This window comes from Ammospiza caudacuta, chromosome 19, assembly GCF_027887145.1.
Source record: "Ammospiza caudacuta isolate bAmmCau1 chromosome 19, bAmmCau1.pri, whole genome shotgun sequence".
NCBI lineage: Eukaryota > Metazoa > Chordata > Aves > Passeriformes > Passerellidae > Ammospiza > Ammospiza caudacuta.
The window spans coordinates 10428167-10443128 of NC_080611.1; the positions used below are offsets into that span (position 1 = coordinate 10428167).

General features: G+C 45.6%; 1 protein-coding gene across 2 annotated transcripts in view; it reads right to left on the bottom strand.

Annotated features, from left to right (window-relative positions):
• RGS9 (regulator of G protein signaling 9) overlaps positions 1-14962 on the bottom strand; it is a 30495-nt gene that overhangs the window by 13559 nt on the left and 1974 nt on the right. For both annotated transcript variants that reach the window (XR_009275506.1, XM_058817154.1), the window contains exons 2-9: positions 9157-9253; positions 6910-6960; positions 6639-6745; positions 6140-6191; positions 4664-4722; positions 4200-4276; positions 1889-1970; positions 939-1001 (exon numbers count right to left, since the gene is read on the bottom strand). Coding sequence is in view for 1 of the 2 variants with exons in the window: in XM_058817154.1 (XP_058673137.1) it covers positions 939-1001; positions 1889-1970; positions 4200-4276; positions 4664-4722; positions 6140-6191; positions 6639-6745; positions 6910-6960; positions 9157-9253 (588 nt within the window). In the remaining variant the exon portion in view is untranslated. The remainder of the gene's footprint in view (positions 1-938; positions 1002-1888; positions 1971-4199; positions 4277-4663; positions 4723-6139; positions 6192-6638; positions 6746-6909; positions 6961-9156; positions 9254-14962) is intronic.

The following is a 14962-nucleotide window of genomic DNA, read 5'->3' on the forward strand; positions in this document are numbered from 1 at the left end:
CTCTTTCTATCCCTCTCCCTTTCCACTACTTCTTTACTCTTAAAAAAAAATAAAATAAAAAAGGCTTTTCAGCAGCTGCTACTTACAGCAAGAACAAAAAATAAAATACATCCCAAGCCTACACTTTGCTGCTTTTCAGTCTCTATAGCAACAGAACACAGCTGGCCCAAGCAATTTTCCTGCCTTGGCTGGAGGTGTTTAAAGGCTGCTACAGCAATGGGAAGTTGTGGGAGCACTGTGAGGGTGATGGCAGAAACATTTGCACTGAATTGCTGAGAGATGTTTTGACTTTGCTTCCAAATGAACATTGTTAAGGGCACAAAGACAGGATCACCTCAGAGGGCTGATGGGGAAAGGGAACAGCAGCTCCAGTTCCTCATCCACTGAGAGGATCTGTGTGATTTCAGACCAGTTCACCCAGTCACAGCCCTCACAATCTCCATTCACTGATTCTGTTTCTTTGTGGCCTACAATATGCATTTTTGGCAACATTTTGTGTCTCCACCACACCAACTTCTTCATCTTCTTACCACACATTAATTTTCCTCTGGGAGTTATTCTGTAATTTGATTTTAAACCTGGATCTGTGCACTGACCCTTTACACCCCACAAAGTTCATTCAGCACTCATACAAAGGAGCACCTGGGGACAGAGGATTCCTCAGTTCAGCTTCACCAGCAGAGAAAACATGTCCTGCAGCCAAGCACTCACACCAACTGGTGTGGCAGGAAAGCTGACAAAGCCTTTTCAAGGCAGAAGGAGCTGCCAAAGCCATTTTGAGAGAGCCTCAACTCTGCCCTGTTCTGCTGCTAGAGCTGAGCTGTCACACTCAGCCTGCAGTGCCCAAAAAATGACAAACCCAGGGACATTTTCTGGGCCCTGCCCCACAGATTCAGTAGGTGTGTAAATGAAACCCAGCCCTGTCTCACCTGGTTTACCTTATTTTCATTGGGATCTGTGACTCGGTCTATTCCGTACTCGAGGGCGCTCAGCATGCCTGGCTGTGGTGAACAACAAACAGAGCTTTGGAACTCATTTGGTTCAAAGGCACAGATGCAGGAGGAGACCCCCAGGCCTCCACTGGCAGCAGCTCCCAGCCAGCAGTGCCTTGGGAACCCCCAGATTTGGGAATGCCCCTCTTCAAGCTGCAGCTGGAACTCTGTCCCTTGCAGCTTTGGGAACAACCAGTTGTGGGAATCCACAAAATCATAGGGTTTTGGGAAAGCTGCAAAAGGCCTCAGAGACAACAGAACTGTGATTAGAGCTAAGCAGCAGCCATGAGATTGGTCAGCAGAAAAATTATTTAAACTGTAGAAAAGCAAGGACAAATAGAACAATGGTCTGTGTATTAATGCTTGTCTAGAACAACTCTCTAAGCTACAGAAAAGTTTATCTAGTGAGATATTAGGAAGTTTGAAGCTTAATAATGGAGCTCTGTACATTGTGTTTTAAGGCTCACAAGCAGGTATTGTATTTGAAATAAGCAAGCATTGTTTTAACCAATGTGCTTATAGTGGTTAGATAGAACTACTGTCGATGTGCTTTTGCTTTGTGTGATTGGTCAAGAAGCTTATAAAGTGAGTTGTAACATGAAGTTCTTGGTCTGCTGCCTGGGATGTGAGCTGGTGGCATCTTCCCATTGCCATAACCATGTAATGAGACTGATGCTGGAAAATCAAACAGCTCAAGGTTGTTCCCAGCAGCCCCATCCCATTGGGGATTTGTACAGAGCCCCCAGCCAGCGATACCAAGGGAAGGTGGTGGGGACTGAGGGCAGCTCTGGGCTGCCCTGCCCTGGCACTCAGCCCTTTCCACAAGGGAGTTTGTCCCAGGTGGCTGCAGGGAGGGCAGCACCAGTCACTGCAGTCACCCTGTGCCCCCTACTCACAGGAGTTCTGTTCACAAGCCAGTAGGCTCTCTCCTGGCAGTCCAGGGCGTACCTGTCCTCCTTCTTCCGCTCCTTCCCTGCCCTGCAAAGCCAAGAACAGGGGAATTCAGCAGTTCTGCCCTCATGAATCAGTGGGATGAGGAGCAGGGCACACCTCCAGCCTGCCATGCCCCGTGGGTCCCAGCCTGACTGAGCCAGCACTGCCCCGATGCCAGCCCTGCCCACATCCTGTCCTGGCTAATTCTGGGCTGCACATCATCTTCACATGGCCACACATGACTCTGCCTTTTGAGAAATCATCATCATCATCATCTTCCTGAGCTGAGCTGGGAGCAGGCACATCCCCTTCTGGCACAGACACATTTTATCAAAAATCCTTTCCTTAGGATCTTTTCTACTGAGAAGCTGAGAGGGCTCAGGAACAAAATGTAAGCATTGATTATCTGCTGCTGTGGAATGCAACAGGTGCATCTGTGATTGGCCCATGTTGGTTATTTCTAATTAATGGCCAATCACAGTCAGCTGGTCAGTCACAAGATTCCCTTTCCTTTCCTTTCCTTTCCTTTCCTTTCCTTTCCTTTCCTTTCCTTTCCTTTCCTTTCCTTTCCTTTCCTTTCCTTTCCTTTCCTTTCCTTTCCTTTCCTTTCCTTTCCTTTCCTTTCCTTTCCTTTCCTTTCCTTTCCTTTCCTTGAAATTTCCTTGAAATTTCCTTGAAATTTCCTTGAAATTTCCTTTCCTTGAAATTTCCTTTCCTTTCCTTTCCTTGAAATTTCCTTTCCTTTCCTTTCCTTTCCTTGAAATTTCCTTTCCTTTCCTTTCCTTGAAATTTCCTTTCCTTTCCTTTCCTTGAAATTTCCTTTCCTTGAAATTTCCTTTCCTTTCCCTTTTCCTTGAAATTTCCTTTCCTTTCCTTGACATTTCCTTTCCTTGACATTTCCTTGAAATTTCTTCTCCTTGAAATTTCCTTTCCTGCAAATTTCCTTCCCTTTCCTTTCCTAGAAATTTCCTTTCCTTTCTTCTGATAAAATCCTTTCTTCTGTCCTTTTAGTATAGTTTTAATATAACATATATCATAAAATAATCTAATATATCTAATAAAATAATAAAATTCAGTCTTCTGAAACATGGAGTCAGATTCTCATCTCTTCCCTCATCCTGGAACCCCTGTGAACACCACCACACCCTTCTTAGGCACACAGCCTCTCTGCTGACCTGTCCCCAGTCCTGCTGCTTCACCTCTGTCCTTGTCCCATGTCCCAAGGGCTGCCACCCAGAGATACACCCTGGACATGTCTCAGTCCTGTCTCTCAGTAAAGCAGAGGCATTTCTCAGAGAAACTGCTTGGAAATGGTTCTGAGGAGGCTTCCCAGGCACTAAAACCCAAATCACCTCCACAATTAAACAGAGGAGGCACTAGCATGGTTTGGGCTCGGACCAACGAATTCTTTCCCAGAAAAGTCCTGAGCACAATTTGGGATTTAGCACGGGGAAGGGAACATTCCCAGCAGGCTGTTTGCATGTGGCCTCCCTGCTGTGGTCACAGGCTGGCTGCCGTGCCCCAGTCTGCCCCAGCAGCACCATCAAACAGCCTCAGACAGGTTTAATCTGCTGCTTCAGACACAGCCTGGGCATCTGACTTTGAAACTGCATTTGGCATCTCTGAGCCCAAGTCTGCCCTCAGTTTACAAGAACAACAGTCTGGTGTTTAATGAGAGTTATCTGATGAGCTGCACTCCCAGGACTTGGCTGCCAGCCCAGGGCACACAGAGGCTGAGGAGCAGCAGAGCCACTGCCTGCCCTGCCAGGAGGGAAAGGAAGCTAACAGCGCTCCACAGAAGCAGGAAGGATCTCTAAAAGAATATTCCCATCTCATGTTCACCAAGTTTCCTGGGAATTTGAAGGTTTCAGTTGTAAAATCAAGTTATTTTAGCTGGGTACTGAAGTATGCACTTCAGTTTTCTCCAGAAGTCCCTGCTGGGACCATTTACTGTTTCTTGATTCTCCACTCAGCTGAGAGATGTGCCAGAAACTCCTGACCCAGACCAGCGACAGCCCCAAAGTCCAGGGCCTGACCCACAAATCCTCAAGGAGAATTGAGCTAAATGAAGTTGTTTCTAATTAGGGCTTGCAGCACCAAGACCCAGCTCCTTCACAGAACCACATCAAGTGCTAAACCTAAACTTCCACTCCAAGCCATTTTAAAGGCATTTTGGTGTTTTTAATGTGTGACTGAACTGTGCACTGAGCCAGCCAAGCTCTGCTCCTCACATCCTGCCCAGTGATGCAAACAAGGGAATGCAATTCAACTCACTTATACTGCTCCTTGGCCTGCATAATGACAAAATCCCACTTGTAGTTTATTTTCTGATTGAGCATGTTGTAATGTTCCTGGAATAAAAATAAAAAAGCAGTTTAGTGTGAAAATTCTGACCAGGGCACTCCCATGCAGGGGTTTTCTTGACTCTCCATAGTTCAACGAGGCCAGGCTGGCCACTGAGCCAAGAAATCTGGATTGTTCTGCACGTAATTACAAGAATTGCAACAGTTCAAAAATACCATTGCAAGGAGAGCAATTACCCCTGCTAAAATTATAATTGACTGGTTGTTTTTTTCACTTGCAAAATGTTGGTTTTTGGTACAGCTGCAGGAACACCTCATGCAATTGAAGAGGTGTTTTTTTTTTTTTTTTTTGCTGTGCCCCACTCATTAGCAATAAAGGGCTTAAGCTGTAGCAAATGAGGGTCTTGTAATGGAACAAGTGCAGTGCCTCCTCACCTTTTCATATTCTTCCAAAACCCCTTTCCTTTTAATGTTCTTCTTTGCTAGATAAATTGCTGTGGAGGTAGAAGCAAATTAGCAGTCAGTTATACAAGTGCAAGAATAATTATACATTTACCCACATTGCAATCACAGGAGCCTTTGTCTGCTAGAATATCTTCCCAGGCATGAGCTCCAAGCTCACAGGAAGAAAGGACTTTGGTGCTTTTGGGATGTCACTGATGCCCAGGCAGGACAGGCAGTGTGTCCATCTGCCACCCTTCCCTGGGGAACTCAGCCACAGTGTCAAGGGACACTGGACCAAACCTTCCAGGTGCTGAGGCTCCTCAGACCTCCAAGTTTTCCAAGCACAGGCCAGTGGTTTTTGCTCAAGTTCTAATAAAAACATTCCAATAGAAACCAGGCTTTTTTATTTCCTTGGGAAATTTACAGCACAATGCAGATAAAAGCAACAGAGGACAGCCCTGGCATGGACAAATCAGCGTGGGAACTGCACAGCCCACAGGAGCAAACCCAGCTGGTCAGCCCAAAATTCATGAGCAGCTCCACAACAAAAAGCATCTTAAAGGCAACAAGAGATTTATATGGAAAAAACCATCAGGAGATATTGGAAGTCACTGCGCTTTCTAGAAAGGAAAATAAGAACCATCTCTGAATGCAGGGCTTGATCCAAAGCTACAGGAAGACAGCCCTGGGCTCAGGTCCAGAACACACTTAACTGCTCAGGGAAATCTAATCTTGTGTTTAAAGCCTTCCCTCCCCAGCAAGGTAATTCAGATGTGCTCCTGTGTGATGGATCTTGGTGGAACAGAAGAGCTTCAGCACTTTCTCTTAGCAAGGCCACCACAAGATGGTCACACCCTCTATTCACTATTACTCAGAATTATTCACAAAATAGCATGAAAAAAATTGCCAGGGCAGAATTCAGGGCATAACTCATTCCTTGTGAGTGGAGATGAAGCACAAGAACAGGAAGAGCAGCTGTGGAGCAGGACTGTGGGACAAACCCACACCCCTGGGCACCTCTGGACTGTCACAGACATATTTTATGAAAAATTCTTTCATTAAAATCTTTTTTCTTTAGAAGCTGAGAGGCTTCAGAAATGAAATGTAAATAATAATTATCTGCTGCTGTGGAATGCAACAGGTGCATCTGTGATTGGGCTCATGTGGATGTTTTTAATTGATGGCCAATCACAGTCAGCTGTCTCAGACTCTGGTCAGTCACAAGATTTTATTATCATTCTTTTCTTTTCAAGCGTTCTGATGAAATATTTTCTTTTATTCTCTTAGTATAGTTTTAGTATATAATTTTATTTTAATATAATATATAGCATAAAATAATAAATCAGCCTTCTGAAACATAAAGTCAAGATTCTCATCTCTTCCCTTGTCCTGAAACCCCTGCGAGCACCACCACACTGGGCTGTGGGACAAACCCACACCCTGGGCACATGCAGTGCCACCACTCACCATAGTCAGTGTCATCAGCAGCCCAGCCCTGCACTGGCCAGAAATAAGGGGTCTGCAAGGAAAGGAGCCTCCTGTTAGTGCACACAGGCCCTGAACTGATGGATTCCTCATTCCCACTACCAGGAATATCCTGATTTCCCACTGAGAGCATTGGAAAGAGTCCAGCCATGAACCTCAGTCCCATCCTGTTCTGACTGTGCTTTTTGAATATTCATTATTCAGTGCCCCCACATCACCCATGTCCAACCAGCAATTCCATTTGCTGCTTTAAGATCTGGAAGGGAACACTCTCTGGAGGAAAGCACAGCTATTTTTAGGCTGAACAAGTACACTAATTTCACTGAAGAAACTATCACAGTTTCCCTGTAAACTGCAATCTCAGACTTCTCTGAGTCTTTTCCTTCCTCCTGCACAGCTCCACAGCTCCTGGGAAGTGCCCCAGCTCCCTGTTTTTAATAAAAACCAGTGCTGAACTCCCTCTCAGGGAGCTGCAACTCACTTGAAACCTGTAGAGGCTGCCATCTGCCCTCAGGGTGAGGTTCTTTGGCTCCTGGAGAGGGTAGATATATCCATATTTCACAAACAGGTCTCCCAGGTGGAGTGCCTCTGAAAATGGAGCATGCAGATGTTCTCATTGCACAGAAACACTTCACTGGAATTAAAAGGGAGCTCTCATGCAGGGGAGAATTCAGCTAAAAGGTTTTGCTGCTTGAGAGCTTAGTTTTATGCCTGGAAGCTGGGAAAGGCTCAATTTTCACATTTTTACCCACCTTCTGCAGTGATTTTCAAGCGCTGAAGGATCCACTGCATGATATCATTACCTGCAAAGCAAAACAAAGCAAAGGTCAGGCACTGAAATCAGGAGTGTGCCCAAACCCTCAGGGGGAAAGGAGACTCCAGTGCTCACCCCTCACTGTGCTCTGGATGCCATGAGGGCACAGTGTCACAGACATCTTGTATGAAAAATCCTTTCCTTAGGATTTTTCCTCCTGAGAAGCTGGGAGGCCTCAGGAACAAAATGTAAACATTGATTATCTGCTGCTGTGGAATGCAACAGGTGCATCTGGGATTGGTCTCATGTGGTTGTTTCTAATTAATGGCCAACCAGCCCAGCTGGCTCAGACAAAGAATCTGAGCCACAAACCTTTGTTATCATTCCTTCTTTTTCTATTCTTAGCCAGCTTTCTGATGAAATCCTTTCTTCTCTTCTTTTAGTATAGCTTCAATACAATATATATCATAAAATAATAAATCAGCCTTCTGACACATGGAGTCAGATCCTCACCTCTTCCCTCATCCTCAGACCCCTGTGAACACTGTCACACACAGCCCTGTCTCAGTTTTGCAAAGAGCAGTGCCAGATCTTCTTAAGAGTCCTTTAATGGGCAGAAGGGATGTCCAGATCTCAGATCCAAGCTGCAGTGGTCACAGGATTTATCAAACTCACACACATTTTATCTCGCCCAATTCTTTTGTTGGACTGTGAGCAGTTGTACCCACCACAGGCAGCATAAACCTCCAGCACTTTTAGTTTCATGTTTCAGTATTATTTAGTATTATTTATTATTTAGTTTTATGTTTTAGTATTTAGTTTTATGTTCTGGGGGGCAAATTTCAGAACCTCCTTCCATTTAAAGAGGGCAAACAGGCACTTGTTCCCTGACCAGTTACTGCCTTTCCTCCAAACCTCCCCCAGGACTGCAGACTGAGGTGTTGACCTTTCTTGACATTGCAGTGATGACTTAACTTTCTAATAGGGGCTCAGAGCTCTTATCCTCCTGCCCGCTTCCTGAAATAGATGAAATTAAAGGATTATCTCATCACTCATTTCTAGACAGCTCCCTCTGTAAGCACTTTCCCCCAAAGGTGCACATTTAACATTGAGGTTTATTTGTGAGCCGTTTTACTGACTTTCACTGAATTTAACTCTCACCATGATAATTTATGAAAAATCCCTACGCTCACTGCCTCTTCCCATGGGCAAGTGACTTCAGTGCCTCTGCCCTCTTTTTTAAAAAAAATTGGGGCAAACAACACACTGAGGCAGCCAGGCTTTGCAAACACAGTGGGGGAATTCTCTCGACTTGCCTGGAGCAAACTCACTTTGTTTCAGAGGGAGTTTTTGTTCTGAATTTCCAAGTGCTGGAGAAGGATGGAAGCAGGAGGAGGATATGTGTGAATATTTATAGCAGGGGATTCCTCACAAGAGCTTTTGTGGAGGCTTGGAGAGCAGAGTTCTGCTGGTGCCTGGTGAAAGGAGCAGCAGGCACAAGGAGGCTGCTGGTGATAAGAGCTGCCTGGAACACTGCACATGGCACAGCTCAGCTCCTGTCTGCTGCTCCTGCAGCCTCCTCGAGGGAGCCAAAGCTGTCATTTACAGCCACACAAGTGGGCTGAATATTTTGTTCCTTTCCTGCCTACTCAAGAAAAATTATTACCAGCAGTAAACATGAAAAGGAAGACTAATTGTTAATTGCTCGTTTCTGAAGTACCATCTTTCAGTCTGCCTCCAGGCTGCTTGTTTTAATTGGATTTTAATATTTATCTTTATTTGGGATCCAGCCTCACTGGGAGCAGGAGAGGTCTGGAGGCTGCAGCATGTCCTCACCTCGGTGCTAAAGTAAAGTCACTGGAGTTAACCCCAGGAGACAGCTGGGAGTGCCTGGGGATCAACTTTTGTGTGATTCAAAGGGTAGGAATGAAATGAGACAGGAGAGAGAACCAGATCAAAGGAGCAGGTACATTTCAAATGATGAGCAGCTGATATTTATTGGGAGCAGAGCTCCAGCACACAGCCAGGGAGCAGGTACATTTTAAATGATATTTATATATATTTACTGGGGGCAGAGCTCCAGCACACAGCCAGGGAGCAGGTACATCTCAAATAACATTTATATATATATATATATATATATATATATATATTGGGGGCAGAGCTCCAGGACACAGCCAGGGGGATCACAGGCAGATTTTCTGTGCTGAACTGGGCCCATCCCTTCTCCCAGGTTAGTTCTTACCTGTGACAGCGTGGGGGATGCTGGTGACCATCACTGGCTGGGTCTGTGTCTTGATTCCTGTGTCTGGGCTCTGCATCTCCATCATGAGAGCTTCAATCTGCAAAGCAGGAGATGGATGGGATGGGATGGGATGGGATGGGATGGGATGGGATGGGATGGGATGGGATGGGATGGGATGGGATGGGATGGGATGGGATGGGATGGGATGGGATGGGATGGGATGGGATGGGATGGGATGGGATGGGATGGGATGGGATGGGATGGGATGGGATGGGATGTATGGCCACATTTCTCCTCACAGAAAAAGCAAGGCACAATTCTTCCCAAGGACATTTCTGAGATTCACATTCTCTGAACCTCAGAAAAAGAAAAAACAATTCTTATAATTTGCTGTGCCTGTGTTTGTGCAAAAGTAGAATGCAATATGGGGATTATTTAACCAAATTCATGGTGTTTTGTTTCCTTGGCCTGTCAGGGCCAGGTGTGTGTGTGTGTGTGGGGACTGTTGGGTGACAGTCACGAGATCAGTGCACTTGTGTGCAGAGTGAGTGCTTGGCAGATTCAGTTTAGATGCAATGTAATATAGATGTAATATAATACAGAATAATAAATATAAATACATAATTAATAATAAATATATTATTAATTATATTTATAAATTTATAATATTATATAATTTATAATTTATGTAATAAAGTAATTAATTAGCCTTCTGAAAAGATAGAAGTCAGATGCACCATTCCCTCCTTCCTCAAGGCATTCTCTGCAAATTCACCAGGGCTGGAGGTCAGCAGTGGGCAGGAGGGCAGCCAGCACTCCACAGGGTGGGCACTGCTGTGTCACAGACACATTTTATGAAAAATCCTTTTGCCAGGATTTTTTCTCCTGAGAAGCTGAGAGGCCTCAGGAACAAAATGTAAACATTGATTATCTGCTGCTGTGGAATGCAACAGGTGCATCTGGGATTGGTCTCATGTGGTTGTTTCTAATTAATGGCCAATCACAGTGAGCTGGCTCGGACTGTCTGAGAGTCACAAGATTCTATTATCATTCCATTCCTTCTTTCCTTGCTAGCCTTCTGATGAAATCCTTTCTTCTATGCTTTTACTATTGTTTTAAGAATATATATATATATATATATAAAATAAAATAATATATTATAAGATAATAATAAATATCATTTTCATAATATATCTAATAAAACAAAATAGATATGTATAAAAATAAAATAATACTATATAATAAATATATAATAATATATTTATTATATGTAGTATTATTTTATATAATATATTATATTTATATATAATTCTGTATATTATATATTTATTATAATAAATATAATAATATGTAATAAAATAATACTAAATATAATACAGTAATTTATATATATGTATATACATATATGTATATATATATATATGTATGTGTGTATATATATATATATATGTATGTGTATATATATATATATGTGTATATACATATAATGACTTCAGAAACATGGAGTCAACATTCTCCTCTCTTCCCTGCTCCTGGGAGCCCTGTGAGCCCCACCACACTGTGCCCCAGCCCTCTCTGAACCTCCCCTGGCACCAGAGGTGCCACCTCCAGCCCTTGGCAGCTCACACTGGACACACACACAGCCAGGGCTGGCACAGGAGGACAGCATGGAACCACTCCATGAGAAATAAGGGCAAAATAATAAATAAAATCTCTGCTAGCCAGACCCCACTACGCCCAGAAAGGTTCTTCTCTGGATCGTTGGGCACTTGGAAAGACAAATGGGGAGGGAATAAAATCTGTGCTCCTGCTAGGTGTGTGAGGGGCTCTCTGACCACTCCTGTGCGGGGCTGCACTCCCCAGGCAGCTCCCAGCCCCTCCAGGGATGGGGCAGGCACATCCTCCCATCTGGCACCATCTCATCGGGGACTCCTCAGGGATCCTGGTGACTCATTTTAACACAGGATGAGTCTCACACTCAGGGCCAGACAACTTTCATTCCTCATTCCCAATTATCTTTATTTCTTTTTTAAAAGATAAAGATTTTCAAAGGTATTTTGCACCTCTTTGACTTCCTACCAGCAGCATTCCCAAAGCACAAAGCTTTTCTTTCGCTTGGCATCTGTGCTCGGGTGGATGGAGCTGGGGCACCCTCCTCATCTCCTCGTTTTTGATTATCTGAGTGCCATGAGAGCTTTGGGGAAGATGTTCTCATTTTTGTCTTCTCCTTCCAGGGCTATTAAATCAAAACTGGTCCAACAGGACCAATTTGGTCTCTCCACACATTTGTTTTGGGTGAGGCTGCAGCTTTTTAACAGAGAGCAGAGGATTTAACAGGCTGAGCTGATGACACACTCACATAATGGAGGGTATTGTCTTCACAGGCACCACAGTGACTTTGGTCCCAAGCCTTGCCAAGTTCTGTGAGGATTTAAGCTGTACTGACAGGATACACTCTGGGCTTGTCAGTAAAACTGGATTTTCAAATGCTTTTAAAGGCACTGACAAATTAATTCTAGAATGGAGAAGCCTGGTAAAATTTAACATAAATATTTGTATAAATACTTATGAAATATTTTAAAAGAGCAAAACCAGAGCAGAAGTGATGGAATTTGAAGGCATATTTTTAGGTCTTTTAATAGAACTCACAATTTCAACCTCAGGAAGTTCAGCTGTGTGGGATGAGGAGAGGCAGGCAGGGCACTCTTGAGGAAACTGGGATTCTAAGCAATGCCAGTACCTTGGGAAGTGACCCTCTGTGAGTGCACAGTCCCTTCAGAGAGAACAGAGATCCTGGGGCAAACACAGCCCTGCTCATCCCCCTGTCCCTGTGCAGTGACACCTGGCAGACCCAGGCAGGATCTGTGCTCTGGGCAGGCAGCACAGCACATGCTGCTCTCCAGGTGGGCTCCAGACACATCTTCAACCAGCTGAGAGCAGGGAATTGGCTCAGAAACGCCCCCAGACCCACAGCACAGCATGTTCCCTTCCTTTAACCAGCAGCTCTTCAGCTCTCGTGGTGCTCACACTCTGCCACGCTCACTCTTGTCACTGGAGAAATGACAAATATATTAAAAATCAAGGAGCTGCCTGGCTCTGGCTGCAAAGCATCCACCTTGCTGATCAAACTCCAGCCTGTGTCTGTTCTCCCAAGGGAACAGTGGATTACAGGATAAGGAGCTGCCATCAGCACCAGGGAGGCTGGGAGGGCTGCTTCACACACAGCAGGAACATTTCCTTGCTTTGCTGAGGGCTCTGGTACATTTTGTCATGCTTTCAGCCAGGAAAGAGCTGTCTGGTTTGAATTTTGCAGAGCCAGAAGCCACTTCCTGACTGGTTGATGGGTGGGGATGCACACAGAGGTAAATATCAGGACTGCTGAAGGAGCCAGGCCCCAGGGAGAGCTCATCTCACACACACAGATACCACAAGGCACGAGCCCCCTGGAGATTTCCCTTCAGATCAGCTGGGATCTCTGCCTGAAGGTGAACTCACCCTGAAAGCCACAGAGGAGACAACAGGAAAGCTGTGTGTCCCCTCTGTGACTGCACAGCGTCACGGGGCTCAGCTCACTGAGTGCAAAGCAGAACCCAAACTCCCAAAAAGTGAGAAAAACCAACACTGGATTCAGGAGCCTGTGGGAAGCCCCAGGGAGAGTGTCCTGCATTGCCAAGCAAATTGTGTCTATTTACATCTGGATGGCAGCTGGCTTCTGTTCAGTGGGCAGCTTTGCTTATCTCTTCCACAACTGGGGAGACATCTGCTGATAAGAGGCTGTTGAGTGTCACTGCTCATAAGAAGTACAGAATCCCACTGGGAGATGTGAGCCCAGAGGGAGGAGCCAAGCATTCCTACCTGGATATAACCTGAGATTCTGGAACACCAGCCAAGCATTCCTACCTGGATAGAATCTGGAGATTCTGGAACACCAGCCAAGCATTCCTACCTGGATAGAATCTGGAGATTATGGAACACCAGCCAAGCATTCCTACCTGGATATAATCTGGAGATTATGGAACACCAGCCAAGCATTCCTACCTGGATAGAATCTGGAGATTCTGGAACACCAGCATGGCTTCTCCACTGGATTTCCCAGAGGAACAGCTGTCTGTTCTCCAGATTCCACTGGATCTTCAGAGGAACCTGCACCTTTCTCCAGGATCCCTGCTCCAGCAGAACCACCCCTGACACTGCAGGAGGGCTGCAGCCACAATTCCAATGGGACTGCTGCCAACACCCTGACCCACAGGGTGTCAGGTTGGGTTCTGACTCTGTCAGTGTTGGTTTGTTTACTGCATTGTTTATTTTATCTTTTTATTTTCTTCCCTATCAAAGAACTGTTACTCCTGCTCCCATATTTTTTGCCTGAGAGCCCCTTAATTTAAAATTTACAGCAATTTCGAGGGAGGGGATTTGCATTTTCCATTTCAGGGGAGGCTCCTGCCTTCCTTAGCAGGCACCTGTCTTTCGAAACCCAGACAGAAAGGCCAATGGCCACCAAGTGATGGGGTGCCCATGGTTCTGGAGGAGGAGGATGGAGCAGTGGGCAGTGATGGATTACTTGGCTGAGTTACCCTGGCTGCAGGTCCCATCCCTGAGTTTTACCCTTTGGATCAGGGCATCCACAATGCAGGAAAAACAAACTCCAAAGTTGAGTTGAGACTCACAAATGCAGCAGCAGAACACTGCCAAGGTGAGGAGCTCAGCCCTTCTCAGCATCAACCCAAACAGAGGCAGCTTTGCTTCAGACAGAAGAAATATCCATTTTCCCAGCAGGAATTTGCAGTTCCCAGCTGAGTGCACGGTCCTGGTGCTGTAATTGAACATCTGCTGCTTTCTCCATGCTATTTGTCTGGCTCTAGCCTCCCTCACTGCCTGCTGCTGTTTGCAAGGGTCAGCCCTACCTGCCCTGATTTCCAAGGTTACACCACAGTCCTTACCCCCACTCTGGCCTCTGAAGGCTCATTCAAATGTTTTCTGGGTCTACAACTACCAGCCTTGCTTTGCACGTTGATGGATGATCAGAAAAAAGAAGAAATGAAAAAAAAATCCATTGTTAACCAGCTAAAACTTTCTGCTTTTTCTTAATTAAAGCTGAGAGGAAGTGGCTTGTTCCCACTGAGTGATGCCTCAGCTAAAGGAAGCAAATCTGTGAGTGGGGAGGGCAGGGCTGTACTGGCTCTTCCCAGTCTTGAGGGGATTTTTTTCCAAAAAAAGATGTGGCACTGACATCTCCCAGCCTGGAACAAGGAAAGGGAGGATGGGATGAGGCTGAGCTTGGCCTAAGGCTCAGTTACAGCCATACCCAGGGCCTCAGAGAGCAGGAGTCTGCTGGATTCCAGCAAAAACACAATTCAGCTGCTCACACACTTCTGGAAATGCCCAGGCAGATGAGGCCCAGCAGCTGCTGAAAGTCTAAGCCTGGAGAAGCAAAGCCAGGCTGGAACAGCCCCCAGAGCCTGGAACAGCCCCTCCCTAGCTGCTGCACAGCTTGGGAGAAGCCAGCAGGGACCAGAGTGAGGAGCAGGCAGGGAAGAAGGCATCCATCAGCCCTACCCACAAGGTGTGAGTCACTGTGCAGCTCAGCAAGGAAAAACACCCAGCCCAGGAGCTCCTGAGAGCACAGCCCAGCTCTGCCAGCTGATGCCCAGCACAGCCAGGTCTGGCTGCTGGAGCAGGCACAGGCACCAAGAGCCTGGGTTCATTCAAGCTCTCACAGCATCCAGCCAAAATGAATTTTAGATGTTTCCTTGCTATCCCAAAAGACTTTCGGGTCATTCTTCTTCCAGCCAATATGGTTTAGAAG